Below are 18,205 nucleotides of genomic sequence, written 5' to 3' on the forward strand. Positions count from 1 at the left end.
TTGTGGGTGCCGGTTTCCGCCGCTTCCGGCCCGCCATGCGCGCCGTGTACCTGCTGCGCCGCGGGGCCGCGGGGCGGGCGCGGGGCCGGTCTGGGTTCTACGTGGGGTTCACGGTGGACCCGCGGCGGCGGCTGCGGCAGCACAACGCGGGCAGGAGCGCGGGGGGGGCCCGCCGCACCAGCGGGAGGGGGCCCTGGTGGGACTGGGGGGTGAAAGGGGGGCTAAAGGGGGTTGGGGGGGTTTGAATGGGATTTTGGGGGGATTTGGGGGGATGAAAGGGGGATTAATGGGGGTTTGGGGGGGGTTAATGGGGGTTTGGGGGGGTTAAAGGGGATTTGGGGGGGGTTAATGGGGGTTTGGGGGGCTTAAAGGGGATTTGGGGGGTTTACAATGAAATTTTGGGGGTTTAATGGGACTAAAGGGGGATTTGGGGGCGTTAAAGGGGATTTTTGGGGGTTAAATGGGATTAAATGGGGATTTGGGGGAGGTTAATGGGGATTTGGGGGGTTTAAATGGGATTTTGGGGGGTTTGAAGGGGATTTCGGGGGCGTTAAAGGGGGTTTGGGGGGGGGTAAAGGGATTAAATGGCGATTTGGAGGTTTAAATGGGATTTTGGGGGGTTTTAATGGGATTTGGGGGGGTTAAATGGGATTTTGGGGGCAGTTTAATGGGATGAAATGTGGATTTGGGGGATTTGAAGAGGATTTTGGGGGATTTGAAGGAATTAAAGGGGATTTTGGGGGGTTTGAAGGGATTAAAGGGGGATTTGAGAGGATTTAAAGGGGATTTTGGGAGGTTTAAATGGGAATTTTTGGGGGTTTAATGGGATGAAATGAGGATTTGGGGGGTGTAAAGGGGATTTTGGGGGGTGTAAAGGGGATTTTGGGGAATTAATCGCGGATTTTGGGGGATTTAATGGGATTAAATGAGGATTTGGGGGCTTTTAAAGTGGATCTGAGGCAATTAAAATCCTTTTGATGTGGAATTTAAATTAATCGGGTTGACCAATTCCTAATTAGTTTCAACCTCGCTCCATTCGATTAAATTTTTCGCACGTTTTGAGGTGAATTTTGAGGCCGTTTGACCAATTTTTCCTTTTCCCCCCAAAAAAAAAGGGAAATGGAACTTTTCGTCCACGGCTTCCCCTCCGACGTCGCCGCCCTCCGGGTGAGCCCCGCCCACCTCATTAACCCCTCATTTGCATGTAAGCCCCGCCCACTTCCAAACCCCACCCACATAAGCCACACCCGCCTAATTAAACCCAAATTAATTTCCTCTAATCCCCGCCCATTTTAATTCCCATCCAGTTAAGCCACACCCACCTAACTAAACTAATTTAAATTTAAGCCCCTCCCACTTTTAAATATTCACAAAATACGCTCCATCCACTTCATTAAACCCCTCATTTGCATTTAAGCCACTCCCACTTTTAAGCATTTTGTTTAGCCCCGCCCACCTCATTAAATTCACTTAAATCCCTCCCCTTTTAATTTAACGCCCTTGGATATTTAAATGACCACTTAAGCCACACCCACATAATTAAACTCATTTAAATTAAGTCCCTCCCACTTTTAAACCCTTAATTATTAAGCCCCGCCCACCTCATTAAACCATTTAAGCCCCTCCCACTTTGAACCCCACCCACTTAAGCCCCGCCCACCTCATTAAAGATTTTAATCCCTTCCCTATTAATTTAAGCCCCTCCCATATTCAAATAACCACTTAAGCCCCACCCACCTCACTAAACCAATTTTAACCCTTTTTAAATTAAGTCCCGTCCCATATTTAAATGACCATTTAAGCCCCGCCCACCTCATAAACCAATTTAAACCCTTCCCCTTTTAATCCCCTCCCATATTCAAATAACCACTTAAGCCCCACCCACCTCATTAAACCAATTTTAATCCCTTTTACATTAAGTCACTTTCATATTCAAATGACCACTTAAGCCCTACCTACCTCATTAAACCAATTAAAACTTCCCCTTTTAAACCCCTCCCATATTTAAATGACCACTTAAGCCCCACCCACCTCATTATACCAATTTAATCCCCATTTAAATTAAGCCCCTCTCATATTTAAATGACCACTCAAGCCCCACCCACCTCATTAAACCAATTTTAACCCCTTTTACATTAATCCCCGTCCCATGTTTAAATGACCACTTAAGCCCCGCCCACCTCATTAAACCAATTTAATCCCTTCCCCTTTTAAGCCCCTCCCATATTTAAATGACCACTTAAACTCCACTCACTTAAGCCACGCCCACCTCATTAAACCAATTTTAACCCTTTTAAATTAAGTCCCTCCCATATTTAAATGACCAGTCATGCCCCACGCACCTCATTAAACCAATTAAATCCCTCCCCATTTTAAGCCCCTCCCATGTTGAAATTACCACTTAAGCCCCGCCCACCTCATTAAGCCAATTAAAACCCCATTTAAATTAAGTCACTCCCATATCCAAATGACCACTTAAGCCCCGCCCACCTCATTATACCAATTTAATCCCCATTTAAATTAAGCCCCTCTCATATTTAAATGACCACTCAAGCCCCGCCCACCTCATTAAACCAATTTTAACCCCTTTTACATTAATCTCCGTCCCATATTTAAATGACCACTTAAGCCCCGCCCACCTCATTAAACTAATTTAAATCCTTTAAAATTAAGTCCCTCCCATATTTAAATGACCACTTAAGCCCCGCCCACCTCATTAAACCAATTTAATCCCTTTTACATTAATCCCCGTCCTGTATTTAAATGACCACTTAAGCCCCGCCCACCTCATTATACCAATTTAATCCCCATTTAAATTAAGTCCCTCTCATGTTTAAATGACCACTTAAGCCCCGCCCACCTCATTAAGCCAATTTAAACCCTTTTAAATTACATCCCTCCCATATTTAAATGACCACTTAAGCCCCGCCCCCTTTAACCCCCTCCCACCCCATTTAAGCCCCGCCCCTCCTTTAAGCCCCGCCCCTTTTCCCGCCAGTTCGAGTGGGCGTGGCAACACCCCAACTCCTCCCGCCACCTCCTATTGGCCGCGCCGGCTCGGCGCCGCGGCGAGCAGCCAATCAGCTTCGCCCTGCGCGTGCTGCCCCGCCTCCTGCGGGCCCCGCCCTGGTGCCGGCTGCCGCTGCGGATTCGCTGGCTCCGCCCCCCGGGCCACGCCCCCGAGCTGGCCCCGCCCCCTCACGTGACGCAGGAGGAGGGGGCGGGGCCGCCGCGCCTTAAAAGGAAAAAGGGGCGGGGCCAAAAGCCGGAAGAAGGGGGCGGGGGGTGTGGCCTGTGCGAGGAGGTGAGGGGCGGGGCTTAAAGGGGCGGGGCTTAAAGGGATGGGACTTAAGGGGGTTACAAGGGGCGGGGCTTAAAGAGGGCGGGGCTTTAAGGGGTTAAAAGGGGCGGGGTTTAAAGGGTTTAAATGGGTGGGGATTGGGGGCGGGGCTTTAAGGGGCGGGGCTTAAAGTGTTTGAATGGGTGAAGATTGGGGTGGAGCTTAAAGGGGCGGGGCTTAAAGGGTTTAAATGGGTGAGTATTGGGGCGGGGCTTAAAGGGGCGGGGCTTTAAGGGGTTAAAAGGGGCGGGGCTTAAAGGGCGGGGATTAAGGGATAAAGGGGCGGGGTTTAAAAGGTTTAAATGGGTGAGGATTCGGGGCGGGGCTTAAAGGGGCGTGACTTTAAGGGGTTAAAGGGGCGGGGCTTAAAGGGTTTAAATGGGTGGGGATTGGGGGCGGGGCTTAAAGGGGCGTGGCTTTAAGGGTTAAAGGGGCGGGGCTTAAAGGGTTTGAATTGGTGGGGATTGGGGGCGGGGCTTAAAGGGCGTGGCTTTAAACGGTTAAACGGGGCGGGGCTTAAAGAGGGCGGGGCTTAAAGGGTTTAAATGGGTGGGGATTAGGGCGGGGCTTAAAGGGGTGTTGCTTTAAGGGGTTAAAAAAGGCGGGGCTTAAAGGGTTTAAATGGGTGGGGATTGGGGCGGGGCTTAAAGGGGCGGGGCTTTGAGAGGCTAAAAGGGGCGGGGCTTAAAGAGGGCGGGGCTTAAAGGGTTTAAATGGGTGGGGATTGGGGCGGGGCTTAAAGGGGCGTGGCATTAAGGGGTTAAAAGGGGCGGAGCTTAAAGGGGCGTGGCTTTAAGGGGTTAAAGGGGCGGGGCTTAAAGGGTTTGAATTGGTGGGGATTGGGGCTGGGCTTAAAGAGGCGTGGCTTTAAGGGGTTAAAAGGGGCGGAGCTTAAAGGGGCGTGGCTTTAAGAGTTTAAATGGGTGGGAATTGGGGCGGGGCTTAAAGGGGCGTGGCTTTAAGGGGTTAAAGGGGCGGGGCTTAAAGGGTTTAAATGGGTGGGGCTTAAAGGTGATAGGTTTAAAGGGGCGGGGCTTAAAAGGGGCGTGGCTTAAGGGGATTAAAGGGTGTCATTTAAGGAGGTTTAAAGGGGGCGTGGCTTAAAGGGGATTAAAGGGGGTGTCAATTAAGGGGGGTTAAAGGGGCGGGGCTTAAAGGGTTTAAATGGGTGGGGATTAAGGGGCGGGGCTTAAAGGGGGCGTGACTTAAAGGGGCGGGGCTTAAAGGGGCGTGGCATAAAGGGGATTAAAGGGTGTCACTTAAGGGGGTTTAAAGGGGCAGGGACTAAGGGGGCGGGGCTTAAAGGGGGCGTGGCTTAAGATGTTTAAAGGGGGCGTGGCTTAAGGGGTTTAAAGGGCTGGGGCTTAAAGGGGTTTGAAGAGGCGTGGTTTAAAGGCGAGGGGTTTTAAAAGGGCGGGGATTAAAGGGGCGGGGCTTAAAGTGGATTAAAGGGGTGTGAAGGGGGTTTAAGGGGGCGGGGCTTAAAGGGGGCGGGGCTTAAAGGGGGCGGGGCTTAAAGGGTTTAAAGGGGTGTGGCTTAAGGGAGTTTGAATGTGCGGGGCTTAAATGTGAGGGGTTTAAAGGGGGAGTGGCTTAAGGGGGTTTAAAAGAAAAGGGAAAGGGACTTACAAAAGTTTTAAAGGGGAGGAGCTTAAGGGGGAGGGTCTTAATGGGGCAGGCCTTAAAGAAAATGGGGTTTAAAGGGGAGGGGCTTAAATAAGTGGGGTTTAAATGGGCGGAGATCCAAGTGGATTAATGAGGTGGCAGGGATGTAAAGTGGGCGTGGTGTAATTTGAATATGTTCTAATAGGGAGGGGAATAAATGGGTGGAGTAGAAAAGGGGTGAGGATAAAGGTAATTTTAATATTGGGTGTGGTCTAAAAGGGGTGTGGCCTTCATAGGAGTGAAAAAAATCAAAATTTGTAGAAATTTGGCGGTTAAATATGCAAAAACATGGAAATTTGGGTGTGGGCATGGCCTGAATGTCGTCAATTAATCACTGTGATGTAGAAAAAAGAGATAGAACCTTCTAAAAATGCAAAATTTATGCAAATTTACGCAGCCTGAGCAGGAAATTTCGGCATTTCGATGTTTCAGGAACAGGCCACGCCCCTTTTGCGCTGTCCCCACCCCCAGTGCAAGATGGCCGCCCACCCCCCGTGCCTGGCCCGGCTCTTCCTGGCCCCGGAGCCGCAGCAGCTGCTGCCAATAGGGGGTGCCTGTCCCGGGTAAAAAAGGGGCGGGGCTTAATGCTGGGGGGGCGGAGCTTGTTGTTTAGAGCGGTTTTTCATATATGGAAATAATCCAAGATGGCCGCCGGGGGCGGGGCTTGGTTTTTATGGAGGTTTACCTTTTAAGGGAAGGTTTCAAAATGGCTTCCAGGGGGTGGGGCTTGTTTTAATCTTAATATTTTTATACAAGAGGGATCCAAGATGGCTGCCAGTGGGCGGGGCTTCTTTTTAATTTTCTTTATAAGGAAAGAATCCAAGATGGCTGCCAGGGGGCGAAGCTTATTTTAATCTTAATTTTTTTATAAGAAAGGGATCCAAGATGGCTGCCAGTGGGCGGGGCTTCTTTTAATTTTAATTTTCTTTATAAGGAAAGAATCCAAGATGGCTGCCAGGGGGCGGGGCTTATTTTAATTTGCATTTCCTTATAAGAAAATGTTCTAAGATGGCTGCCATGGGGCAGGGATTGTCTTAATTTGCATTTCCCTTAAAAGGAAATGTTTCAAGATGGCTGTTAGGAGGCGGGGCTTGTTTTAATTTTAACTTTCTTTGATAAGGAAAGAATCCAATATGGCTGCCAGGGGGTGGGGATTGTCTTAATTTGCATTTCCCTTATAAGGAAATGTTCCAATATGGCTGCCAGGGGGTGGGGATTGTCTTAATTTGCATTTCCCTTATAAGGAAATGTTCCAATATGGCTGCCAGGGGGTGGGGCTTGTTTTATTTTGCATTTCCCTTATAAGGAAAGTATCCAAGATGGCTGCCAGGGGGTGGGGATTGTCTTAATTTGCATTTCCCTTAAAAGGAAATGTTTCAAGATGGCTGTTAGAAGGCGGGGATTGTTTTAATTTTAATTTTCTTTGATAAGGAAAGAATCCAATATGGCTGCCAGGGGGTGAGGATTGTCTTAATTTGCATTTCCCTTATAAGGAAATGTTCCATGATGGCTGCCAGGGGGTGGGGCTTGATTTAATTTCCATTTCCCTTATAAGGAAATGTTCCAATATGGCTGCCAGGGGCTGGGGCTTGTCTTAATTTGCATTTCCCTTATAAGGAAAGTATCCAAGATGGCTGCCATGGAGTGGGGATTGTCTTAATTTGCATTTCCCTTAAAAGGAAATGTTTCAAGATGGTTGTTAGGGGGCGGGGCTTGTTTTAATTTTAACTTTCTTTGATAAGGAAAGAATCCAATATGGCTGCCAGGGGGTGGGGATTGTCTTAATTTGCATTTCCCTTAAAAGGAAATGCTTCAAGATTGTTGTTAGGAGGCGGGGCTTGTTTTAATTTTAACTTTCTTTGATAAGGAAAGAATCCAATATGGCTGCCAGGGGGTGGGGCTTGATTTAATTTCCATTTCCCTTATAAGGAAATGTTCCAATATGGCTGCCAGGGGGTGGGGCTTGTCTTAATTTGCATTTCCCTTATAAGGAAAGTATCCAAGATGGCTGCCATGGAGTGGGGATTGTCTTAATTTGCATTTCCCTTAAAAGGAAATGTTTCAAGATGGTTGTTAGGGGGCGGGGCTTGTTTTAATTTTAACTTTCTTTGATAAGGAAAGAATCCAATATGGCTGCCAGGGGGTGAGGATTGTCTTAATTTGCATTTCCCTTAAAAGGAAATGCTTCAAGATTGTTGTTAGGAGGCGGGGCTTGTTTTAATTTTAACTTTCTTTGATAAGGAAAGAATCCAATATGGCTGCCAGGGGGTGGGGATTGATTTAATTTCCATTTCCCTTAAGGAAATGTTCCAAGATGGCTGCCAGGGGGCGGGACTTGATTTATTTTGCATTTCCCTTATAAGGAAAGTATCCAAGATGGCTGCCATGGAGTGGGGATTGTCTTAATTTGCATTTCCCTTATAAGGAAATGTTTCAATATGGCTGCCAGGGGGCGGGGCTTGTTTTAATTTGCATTTCCCTTATAAGGAAAGTATCCAAGATGGCTGCCATGGAGTGGGGATTGTCTTAATTTGCATTTCCCTTATATGCAAATGTTTCAAGAGGGTTGTTAGGGGGCGGGGCTTGTTTTAATTTTAATTTTCTTTGATAAGGAAAGACTCCAATATGGCTGCCAGGGGGTGAGGATTGTCTTAATTTGCATTTCCCTTATAAGGAAATGTTCCAAGATGGCTGCCAGGGGGTGGGGCTTGTTTTAATTTGCATTTCCCTTATAAGGAAAGTATCCAAGATGGCTGCCATGGAGTGGGGATTGTCTTAATTTGCATTTCCCTTATATGCAAATGTTTCAAGATGGTTGTTAGGGGGCGGGGCTTGTTTTAATTTTAACTTTCTTTGATAAGGAAAGAATCCAATATGGCTGCCAGGGGGTGAGGATTGTCTTAATTTGCATTTCCCTTATAAGGAAATGTTCCAAGATGGCTGCCAGGGGGTGGGGCTTGTTTTAATTTGCATTTCCCTTATAAGGAAAGTATCCAAGATGGCTGCCATGGAGTGGGGCTTGTCTTAATTTGCATTTCCCTTATATGCAAATGTTCCAATATGGTTGCCAGGGGGCGGGGCTTATCCAAAGGGGGCGTGTCCTGACTCTGACCCCGCCCCCAGGTGCCACGCCCACCTCCTGTGGGGCGATCTGATTCGTCGCTGCCTGGGGGAGGCGGAGCCTGAAGAGGAGTGGGCGGAGCCCAATGACGTCATCATACCAAGCTCCGCCCCCACGTGAAACCACACCCAGCATTAATTTTAAATTTATTTATTTACAATAAAATAGTTTTTAATTATAAATTTGCTTATTATTAATTAAGGGGTGTGGCTTTTGGCCACGCCCCATGATGTCATTTCCCTTTAGCCCCTCCCATTTTGGCCGCCATTTTGAGAGCCAAAAAACCCTTTTTTTGCCCCCATTTTTTTTTACTTTTTTACATTTTTGTCACGTTTTTTCCCCCCATAATAATTTTTTGGGATCTTCCCATCCCCAACCCCTCCCAAAAAATTTTAGGATATTTTCCCCCAAATTTTCAGGCTTTTCGTGGCAATTTTACCCACAAAAATCACATGTTTACATCTAAAAATTTCCAATTATTTCCCATAAAAATCTCAAATTTTCCCGCCTAAAATAAATCCCAGTAATTCCCTAAAAAAGTCCACAATTCACCCTTGTAAAAACCTATTTTTTCCTCCATAAATAGCTTTCTTTTTCCCCAAGAATTTCCCAATTTTACCCCAAAATATGCCCAATTTTATCCCAAAAAATCCCCAATTTTCCCTTTTAAAAATTCCCCATTTCCCCCTATAAAAATCCCAATTTTTCCCCCCAAAAAATCAATTTTCCCCACATTCTTTCCATATTAAAATCCCTTTCCCTCCCCCACATAAATCCTATTTTTCAACCCTAAAAAACCCCCAACCCCCCCCATAAAAATCCCTATTTTTACCCAAAAGAATCTTTAATTTTTCCCACCAAAAATCAATTTTTCTTCCATTTTCTGTTTTTCAAATCCCATTTTCTCCCCATTTTTTCTCTCACTACCTAATTCCTCGTTGCTCTTCTCAAAATTTGGGTGATTTTCCCCAAATTTTGGGTGGTTTTGCCCGAATTTTGGGTGTTTTTACCCAAATTTTCACTTTTTTTTGGTTTCTTTGCAGGCCACCACGTAGCGCTGGGCCACGTTGAGGGGCGGGGAGTAACCGTCGGCGTAGGAGGTGTCCTCGAAAAGCACCGAATAATCGTCCTGGGGCTGAAATTTGGGGGAAAAAATGGAAAATTTGAGGAAAAGTTGGAATTAGTAACGAGCCATGCCCATTAGAAACTTCCTTATATGGCAATGGCTTCCCTAGTAACAAGCCACGCCCCTTAATGGGGCAATGGCTTCCTTAGCAACAAGCCACGCCCCTTAGCAACACACTAATATGGCAATGGCTTCCCTAGCAGCAAGCCACGCCCCTTGGCAACACCCTTATATGGCAATGGCTTCCCTAGCAACAAGCCACGCCCCTTAATGGGGCAATGGCTTCCTTAGCAACAAGCCACGCCCCTTAGCAACACACTAATATGGCAATGGCTTCCCTAGCAACAAGCCACGCCCCTTAGCAACGCTCTTATATGGCAATGGCTGCCCTAGCAACAAGCCACGCCCCTTTGCAACACCCTTATATGGCAATGGCTGCCCTAGCAACAAGCCACGCCCCTTTGCAACGCCCTTATATGGCGATTGCTTCCCTAGCAACAAGCCACGCCCCTTTGCAGCAAGCCACGCCCCTTTGCAACGCCCTTATATGGCAATGGCTTCCCTAGCAACAAGCCACGCCCCTTTGCAGCAAGCCACGCCCCTTTACAACGCCCTTATATGGCAATGGCTTCCCTAGCAACAAGCCACGCCCCTTAGCAACGCCCTCATATGGCAATGGCTTCCTTAGCAACAAGCCACGCCCCTTAGCAACACACTAATATGGCAACGGCTGGCCTAGCAACAACCCACGCCCCTTAATAGGGCAATGGCTTCCTTAGCAATAAGCCACGCCCCTTTACAACGCCCTTATATGGCAATGGCTTCCCTTGCAACAAGCCACGCCCCTTAGCAACGGCCTTATATGGCAATGGCTTCCCTAGCAACAAGCCACGCCCCTTAGCAACGGCCTTATATGGCAATGGTTCCTTAGCAACAAGCCACGCCCCTTAGCAACGGCCTTATATGGCAATGGTTCCTTAGCAACAAGCCACGCCCCTTAGCAACACACTAATATGGCAACGGCTGCCCTAGCAACAAGCCACGCCCCTTAATAGGGCAATGGCTTCCTTAGCAACAAGCCACGCCCCTTAGCAACACACTAATATGGCAATGGCTTCCCTAGCAACCAGCCACGCCCCTTAGCAACGCCCTTAATAGGGCAATGGCTGCCCTAGCAACAAGCCACGCCCCTTAGCAACGCCCTCATATGGCGATGGCTTCCTTAGCAACAAGCCACGCCCCTTAGCAACGCCCTTATATGGCAATGGCTTCCTTAGCAACAAGCCACGCCCCTTAGCAACGCCCCAATATGGCAATGGCTGCCCTAGCAACAAGCCACGCCCCCTTACAACGCCCTTATATGGCAATGGCTTCCCTAGCAACAAGCCACGCCCCTTAGCAACCCCTTATATGGCAATGGCTTCCTTAGCAACCAGCCACGCCCCTTAATAGGGCAATGGCTTCCTTAGCAACAAGCCACGCCCCTTAGCAACACACTAATATGGCAATGGCTTCCCTAGCAACAAGCCACGCCCCTTAGCAACAAGCCACGCCCCTTAGCAACGGCCTTATATGGCAATGGCTTCCCTAGCAACAAGCCACGCCCCTTGGCAATGGACTTCTATGGCAATGGCTTCCCTAGCAGCAAGCCACGCCCCTTAGCAACACACTAATACGGCAATGGCTTCCCTAGCAACAAGCCACGCCCCTTAGCAACGCCCTTATATGGCAATGGCTTCCCTAGCAGCAAGCCACGGCCCTTAATGGGGCAATGGCTTCCTTAGCAACAAGCCACGCCCCTTAGCAACGCCCTTATATGGCAATGGCTTCCCTAGCAACAAGCCACGCCCCTAAGCAACGCCCTTATATGGCAATGGCTTCCCTAGCAACAAGCCACGCCCCTTAGCAACAAGCCACGCCCCTAAGCAACGCCCTTATATGGCAATGGCTTCCCTAGCAACAAGCCACGCCCCTTAGCAACCCCTTATATGGCAATGGCTTCCCTAGCAACAAGCCACGCCCCTTAGCAACAAGCCACGCCCCTTAGCAACGCTCTTATATGGCAATGGCTTCCCTAGCAACAAGCCACGCCCCTTGACAACTCCCTTATATGGCAATGGCTTCCCTAGCAACAAGCCACGCCCCTTAGCAACGGGCTTATATGGCGATGGCTTCCCTAGCAACAAGCCACGCCCCTTAGCAACAAGCCACGCCCCTTAGCAACCCCATATATGGCAATGGCTTCCCTAGCAACCAGCCGCGCCCCTTAATAGGGCAATGGCTTCCTTAGCAACAAGCCACGCCCCTTAGCAACACACTAATATGGCAATGGCTTCCCTAGCAACAAGCCACGCCCCTTTGCAACAAGCCACGCCCCTTAGCAACGCCCTTATATGGCAATGGCTTCCCTAGCAACAAGCCACGCCCCTTGACAACTCCCTTATATGGCAATGGCGTCCCTAGCAACAAGCCACGCCCCTTAGCAACCCCTTATATGGCAATGGCTTCCCTAGCAACAAGCCACGCCCCTTAGCAACGGCCTTGTATAGCAATGGCTTCCCTAGCAACAAGCCACGCCCCTTAATAGGGCAATGGCTTCCTTAGCAACAAGCCACGCCCCTTAGCAACGCCCTCATATGGCAATGGCTTCCCTAGCAACAAGCCACGCCCCTTAGCAACAAGCCACGCCCCTTAGCAACGGCCTAATATGACAATGGCTTCCCTAGCAACAAGCCACGCCCCTTAGCAACGTCCCTAATATGGCAATGGCTTCCCTAGCAACAAGCCACGCCCCTTAGCAACGCTCTGATATGGCAATGGCTTCCTCAGCAACCAGCCACGCCCCTTAGCAACCCCTTATATGGCAATGGCTTCCTTAGCAACCAGCCACGCCCCTTAATAGGGCAATGGCTTCCTTAGCAACAAGCTACGCCCCTTAGCAACGCCCTTATATGACAATGGCTTCCCTAGCAACAAGCCTCGCCCCTTAGCAACGGCCTTATATGGCAATGGCTTCCTTAGCAACAAGCCACGCCCCTTAGCAACGCCCTTATATGGCAATGGCTGCCCTAGCAACAAGCCACGCCCCTTTGCAACGCCCTTATATGGCAATGGCTGCCCTAGCAACAAGCCACGCCCCTTTGCAACGCCCTTATATGGCGATTGCTTCCCTAGCAACAAGCCACGCCCCTTTGCAGCAAGCCACGCCCCTTTACAACGCCCTTATATGGCAATGGCTTCCCTAGCAACAAGCCACGCCCCTTAGCAACGCCCTCATATGGCAATGGCTTCCTTAGCAACAAGCCACGCCCCTTAGCAACACACTAATATGGCAATGGCTTCCTTAGCAATAAGCCACGCCCCTTTACAACGCCCTTATATGGCAATGGCTTCCCTAGCAACAAGCCACGCCCCTTAGCAACGGCCTTATATGGCAATGGTTCCTTAGCAACAAGCCACGCCCCTTAGCAACACACTAATATGGCAACGGCTACCCTAGCAACAAGCCACGCCCCTTAATAGGGCAATGGCTTCCTTAGCAACAAGCCACGCCCCTTAGCAACACACTAATATGGCAATGGCTTCCCTAGCAACCAGCCACGCCCCTTAGCAACGCCCTTAATAGGGCAATGGCTGCCCTAGCAACAAGCCACGCCCCTTAGCAATGCCCTCATATGGCGATGGCTTCCTTAGCAACAAGCCACGCCCCTTAGCAACGCCCTTATATGGCAATGGCTTCCTTAGCAACAAGCCACGCCCCTTAGCAACGCCCCAATATGGCAATGGCTGCCCTAGCAACAAGCCACGCCCCCTTACAACGCCCTTATATGGCAATGGCTTCCCTAGCAACAAGCCACGCCCCTTAGCAACCCCTTATATGGCAATGGCTTCCTTAGCAACCAGCCACGCCCCTTAATAGGGCAATGGCTTCCTTAGCAACAAGCCACGCCCCTTAGCAACACACTAATATGGCAATGGCTTCCCTAGCAACAAGCCACGCCCCTTAGCAACAAGCCACGCCCCTTAGCAACGGCCTTATATGGCAATGGCTTCCCTAGCAACAAGCCACGCCCCTTGGCAATGGACTTCTATGGCAATGGCTTCCCTAGCAGCAAGCCACGCCCCTTAGCAACACACTAATACGGCAATGGCTTCCCTAGCAACAAGCCACGCCCCTTAGCAACGCTCTTATATGGCAATGGCTTCCCTAGCAGCAAGCCACGGCCCTTAATGGGGCAATGGCTTCCTTAGCAACAAGCCACGCCCCTTAGCAACGCCCTTATATGGCAATGGCTTCCCTAGCAACAAGCCACGCCCCTAAGCAACGCCCTTATATGGCAATGGCTTCCCTAGCAACAAGCCACGCCCCTTAGCAACAAGCCACGCCCCTAAGCAACGCCCTTATATGGCAATGGCTTCCCTAGCAACAAGCCACGCCCCTTAGCAACCCCTTATATGGCAATGGCTTCCCTAGCAACAAGCCACGCCCCTTAGCAACAAGCCACGCCCCTTAGCAACGCTCTTATATGGCAATGGCTTCCCTAGCAACAAGCCACGCCCCTTAGCAACGGCCTTGTATAGCAATGGCTTCCTTAGCAACAAGCCACGCCCCTTAGCAACGGCCTTGTATAGCAATGGCTTCCCTAGCAACAAGCCACGCCCCTTAATAGGGCAATGGCTTCCCTAGCAACAAGCCACGCCCCCTAGCAACCCAGCGCCCCCTAGTGGCCGCACCCATTTCCCTCCTAAACTTCTCATTTTTCTCGCGGTTTTTGCCCAAAATCTCCGACTTTTTCGGGGTTTTTTTCCCCCAAAATCGTGGATTTTGGTGTCGGGGACTCACGCGCTGTGGCGGGGCGTGGATGAGGGCGCGGTAGAAGCAGGTGGTCTGGGGGTAGAGGGCCAGCACCAGCTGCTCCTTGTGGAAGAGCGCCTCGGGGTCGGTCTCGGGGTTGGTTTTCCACTGGGGCAGGGGGATGATGCGGCGGCGGCTCAGCGTGTGGCGCCTGCGGTTTTGGGGGGAAAAACGGGGATTTTGGGAAAATCGGGGCAAAGAGAGAAAATCGGGGGGGTTGCGGGGAAAATACGCGGAAAATTTGGTGAAAAACGGGGGGGAAATGGGGATTTTAGGGGGAAAAATGGGGGGAAAATGAGATTTTTTTAGGGGGAAAATTGGATTTTTTTTAGGGGGAAAATTGGATTTTTTGGGGGAAAATTTGGTAAAATTTGGTAAAAAATGGGGGGAAAAATTGGATTTTTTTTAGGGGGAAAATTGGATTTTTTTTGGTGAAAAATGAGGGAAAATGGGGATTTTATGGGGAAAAATGGGGGGAAAATTGGATTTTTTTTAGGGGGAAAATTGGAATTTTTTGGAGAAAAAATGGGGAAAAATTGGGATATTTTGGGGAAAATTTGGTAAAATTTGGTGACAAACAGAGGGAAAATGGCGATTTTATGGGGAAAAATGAGTGAAAAATTAGATTTTTTTGGGGGGAAAATTGGATTTTTTTGGGGGGAAAATTGGATTTTTTTGGAGAAGAATGAGGAAAAAATTGGGATTTTTTGGGGGAAAAATTTGGTAAAATTTGGTGAAAAATGGGGATTTTATGGGGAAAAATGGGGGGAAAATGAGATTTTTTTTAGGGGGAAAATTGGAATTTTTTGGAGAAAAATGAGGAAAAATTGGGATATTTTGGGGGGAAAATTTGGTAAAATTTGGTGAAAAATGGGGGGAAAATGGGGATTTTATAGGGAAAAATTGGAAAATTTGGGTTTTTTCAGTGGGAAAATTAAGGGTTTTATGGGGAAAACATGTAGAAAATTTGGTGGAAAATGGAGGAAATTTGGGGGTTTTATGGGGGAAATTTTAGGGGGAAATGGGGAAAAATTGGGATTTTAATGGGGAAAAATTGGGATTTTTTTTGGTGAAAAAAGGGATTTTTATGGGAAATCTCCATGGGGAAAATTGGGTTTTTTTATAACAAAAATTGTTATTTTTATGGGGGAAATTGTTTTTTTTTTAACGGAAATTTTATGGGGAAAATTAAGGAAAAAATACAATTTTTACAGGAGAAAATCTGAGGTTTTGGCAGGGAAAAATTGAATTTTTTATGGGGAAAAATGGGGGTTTTTATAGAGAAAAAATTGGAGATTTTTATAGGAAAAAAATGGGAATTTTATGTGAAAAAATCGGGATTTTTGGCAGAAAAAAATGGGATTTTTTGGGGAAGAATTTGGGGGTTTTTGGGGTAGTTTGAGGGGATTTTGGGGCATTTTAAATGAAATTTTTGGGGTTTTTTATCACTCACTCTTTGCCTTCCTCGTCGATGTCGTCCACCTCGTACCTGGGGGAAAAAAGGGAATTTTCGGCTCAAAAAAATCGGAATTTTTAAGCCCAAAAAATGGAATTTTCCACCCAAAAATTACAAATTCCGGACCCAAAAAAAAAGGGAATTTTCGGTCCCAAAACAAGATAATTTTGAGCCACATAAAGCAAATTTTAGACCCAAAAATGCGAATTTTAAGCCCAAAACCGGATTTTGCGCCCCCAAAAAATCGAATTTTGGCCTGAAAATTTTGGGTCTAAAAAAGCGATTTTTGGTCCCAAAAAAAGGGAATTTTGGCCCCAATAAAGCGAATTTTAGACCCAAAAATGTGAATTTTGAGCCAAATGAAGCAGATTTTGCCCCAATAAAGCGAATTTCAGGAAGAAAAAAGGGAATTTTGGGCCAAATAAAGCAAATTTTGAGCCCAAAAAAATGAAATTTTGGGTCTGCAAAATGGAATTTTGGGTATAAAAAAGTGAGATTTGGGTCTATAAAAGCAAATTTTGGTCCCAAAAAATCCAATGTTAAAAATCAAATTTTGGGTGCAAAAAATCCAATTTTGTGTCTAAAAAAATCCAATTTTGGGTCCATAAAATCAAATTTTGTGGCTATAAAATCAAAGTTTAATCACAAAAAATCCAATTTTGGCCCCAAAAAATCCAATTTTGTGCCTATAAAATCAAATCTTGGTTACAAAAATTCAAATTTTGTGTTTATAAAATCAAATTTTAATCCCAAAAAAATCAAATTTTGGCCCCAACTAATCAAATTTAGGGCCAAAAAAATCGAATTTTGGGCCTGAAACAATCAAATTTCGGGCCCAAAAAAATCCAATTTTGTGCTTATAAAATCCAACTTTGGGTCCAAAAACTCAAATTTTGTGCCTATAAAACCAAATTTTAATCCCAAAAATCAAATTTTGTGCCTATAAAATTCATTTTTGTGTCTAAAAAATCAAATTTTGGGGCCATAAAATCAAATTTTGTTCCTATAAAATCCAATTTTATGTCTATAAAATCAGATTTTGGTCCTAAAAAATCCAATTTTGTGCCAATAAAATCGAATTTTGGGCCCAAAAAATCTAATTTTGGGTCCACAAAATCCAAGTTTAATCCCAAAAAAATTAAATTTTGGGCCTATAAAATCAAATTTTGGGTCCATAAAATCAAATTTTGTGCCTATAAAGTCAAATTTTAATCCCAAAAAATCCAATTTTGGGCCCATAAAATCATATTTTGGCCCCAAAAAAATCAATTTTTGTGCCAATAAAATCAAATTTTAATCCCAAAAAATCTAATTTCGTGTCTATAAAATCCAACTTTGGGTCCAAAAAATCAAATTTTAATCCCAAAAAATCGAATATTGAGCCTATAAAATCAAATTTTGGTCCTGAAAATTCAAATTTTGGGCCCATAAAATCAAATTTTAGGTTCAAAAAATCGAATTTTGGGCCCAAATAATTGAATTTTGGGTCCATAAAATCGAATTTTGGGCCGAAATAATTGAATTTTGGGTGCATAAAATCAAATTTTGGGTGGATAAAATCGAATTTGGGGTCCATAAAATCGAATTTTGGGCCCAAATAATTGAATTTTGGGTGGATAAGATCGAATTTTGGGTGGATAAGCTCGAATTTTGGGTCCATAAAATCAAATTTTGGGTGGATAAAATCGAATTTTGGGTGGATAAGATCGAATTTTGGGTGGATAAAATCGAATTTTGGGTCCATAAAATCGAATTTTGGGCCCAAATAATTGAGTTTTGGGCGCAAATAATTGAATTTTGGGTGGATAAGATCGAAGTTTGTGTGGATAAGATTGAATTTTGGGCCCATAAAATCGAATTTTAGGTTCAAAAAATCGAATTTTGGGTCCATAAAACCAAATTTTGGGTCCAAATAATCGAATTTTGGGTCCAAAAAATCCAATTTTGGGCCCAAATAACTGAACTTTGGGCCCAAATAATTGAATTTTGGCCCATAAAATCGAATTTTGGGTCCATAAAATCGAATTTTGGGCCCAAATAATTGAGTTTTGGGCGCAAATAATTGTATTTTGGGTGGATAAAATCGAATTTTGGGCCCAAAAAATCGAATTTTGGGTGGATAAAATCAAATTTTGGGTCCAAAAAATCCAATTTTGGGTCCAAAAAATCCAATTTTGGGCCCAAATAACTGAACTTTGGGCCCAAATAATTGAATTTTGGCCCATAAAATCAAATTTTGGGTGGATAAAATCGAATTTTGGGTCCATAAAATCGAATTTTGGGTCCATAAAATCGAATTTTGGGCCCAAATAATTGAATTCTGGGTGCATAAAATCAAATTTTGGGTGCGTAAAATCAAATTTTGGATCCAAAAAATAGAATTCTGGGTCCATAAAATCGAATTTTGGGTCCAAATAATTGAATTTTGGGTGGATAAGATCGAATTTTGGGCCCATAAAATCGAATTTTGGGTGGATAAAATCGAATTTTGGGTGGATAAAATCGAATTTTGTGCCCAAATAATTGAATTTTGGGTCCAAAAAATCGAATTTTGGGTCAATAAAATCGAATTTTGTGACGAAATAATTGAATTTTGGTCCCATAAAATCGAATTTTGGGTGGATAAAATCGAATTTTGGGTG

At 46.0% G+C, this 18,205-nt stretch overlaps 2 protein-coding genes across 2 annotated transcripts in view; one reads left to right on the top strand and one right to left on the bottom strand.

The window, feature by feature from the left end:
* Positions 1–8,308, top strand: SLX1A (structure-specific endonuclease subunit SLX1A). Its single transcript, XM_085593479.1, has 5 exons — positions 1–196; positions 1,116–1,167; positions 2,999–3,304; positions 5,438–5,568; positions 8,129–8,308. Exons 1-5 carry the CDS (start codon positions 36–38, stop codon positions 8,244–8,246), a joined length of 768 nt encoding a protein of 255 aa, XP_085449605.1. The 5' UTR covers positions 1–35; the 3' UTR covers positions 8,247–8,308.
* SGF29 (SAGA complex associated factor 29) overlaps positions 8,232–18,205 on the bottom strand; it is a 22,574-nt gene continuing 12,600 nt past the window's right edge. Inside the window, exons 7-9 of the mRNA XM_085593480.1 lie at positions 15,561–15,596; positions 14,096–14,258; positions 8,232–9,261 (exon numbers count right to left, since the gene is read on the bottom strand). Of these exons, the coding sequence (XP_085449606.1) occupies positions 9,145–9,261; positions 14,096–14,258; positions 15,561–15,596 (316 nt within the window). The 3' untranslated portion in view covers positions 8,232–9,144. The remainder of the gene's footprint in view (positions 9,262–14,095; positions 14,259–15,560; positions 15,597–18,205) is intronic.

This window comes from Lonchura striata, chromosome 16, assembly GCF_050655825.1.
Source record: "Lonchura striata isolate lonStrDom1 chromosome 16, ASM5065582v1, whole genome shotgun sequence".
In the NCBI taxonomy this organism is placed as follows: Eukaryota; Metazoa; Chordata; class Aves; order Passeriformes; family Estrildidae; genus Lonchura; species Lonchura striata.

Excerpts from the sequence above, each read along its gene's own strand:
- SLX1A (XM_085593479.1), top strand. The coding sequence starts at position 36 with ATGCGCGCCGTGTACCTGCTGCGCCGCGGGGCCGCGGGGCGGGCGCGG. Across the intron at positions 197-1,115 it reads ACCAGCGGGAGGGGGCCCTG|GGAAATGGAACTTTTCGTCC; the intron begins GTGGGACTGGGG and ends CCAAAAAAAAAG. Across the intron at positions 1,168-2,998 it reads CCGACGTCGCCGCCCTCCGG|TTCGAGTGGGCGTGGCAACA; the intron begins GTGAGCCCCGCC and ends TTTTCCCGCCAG.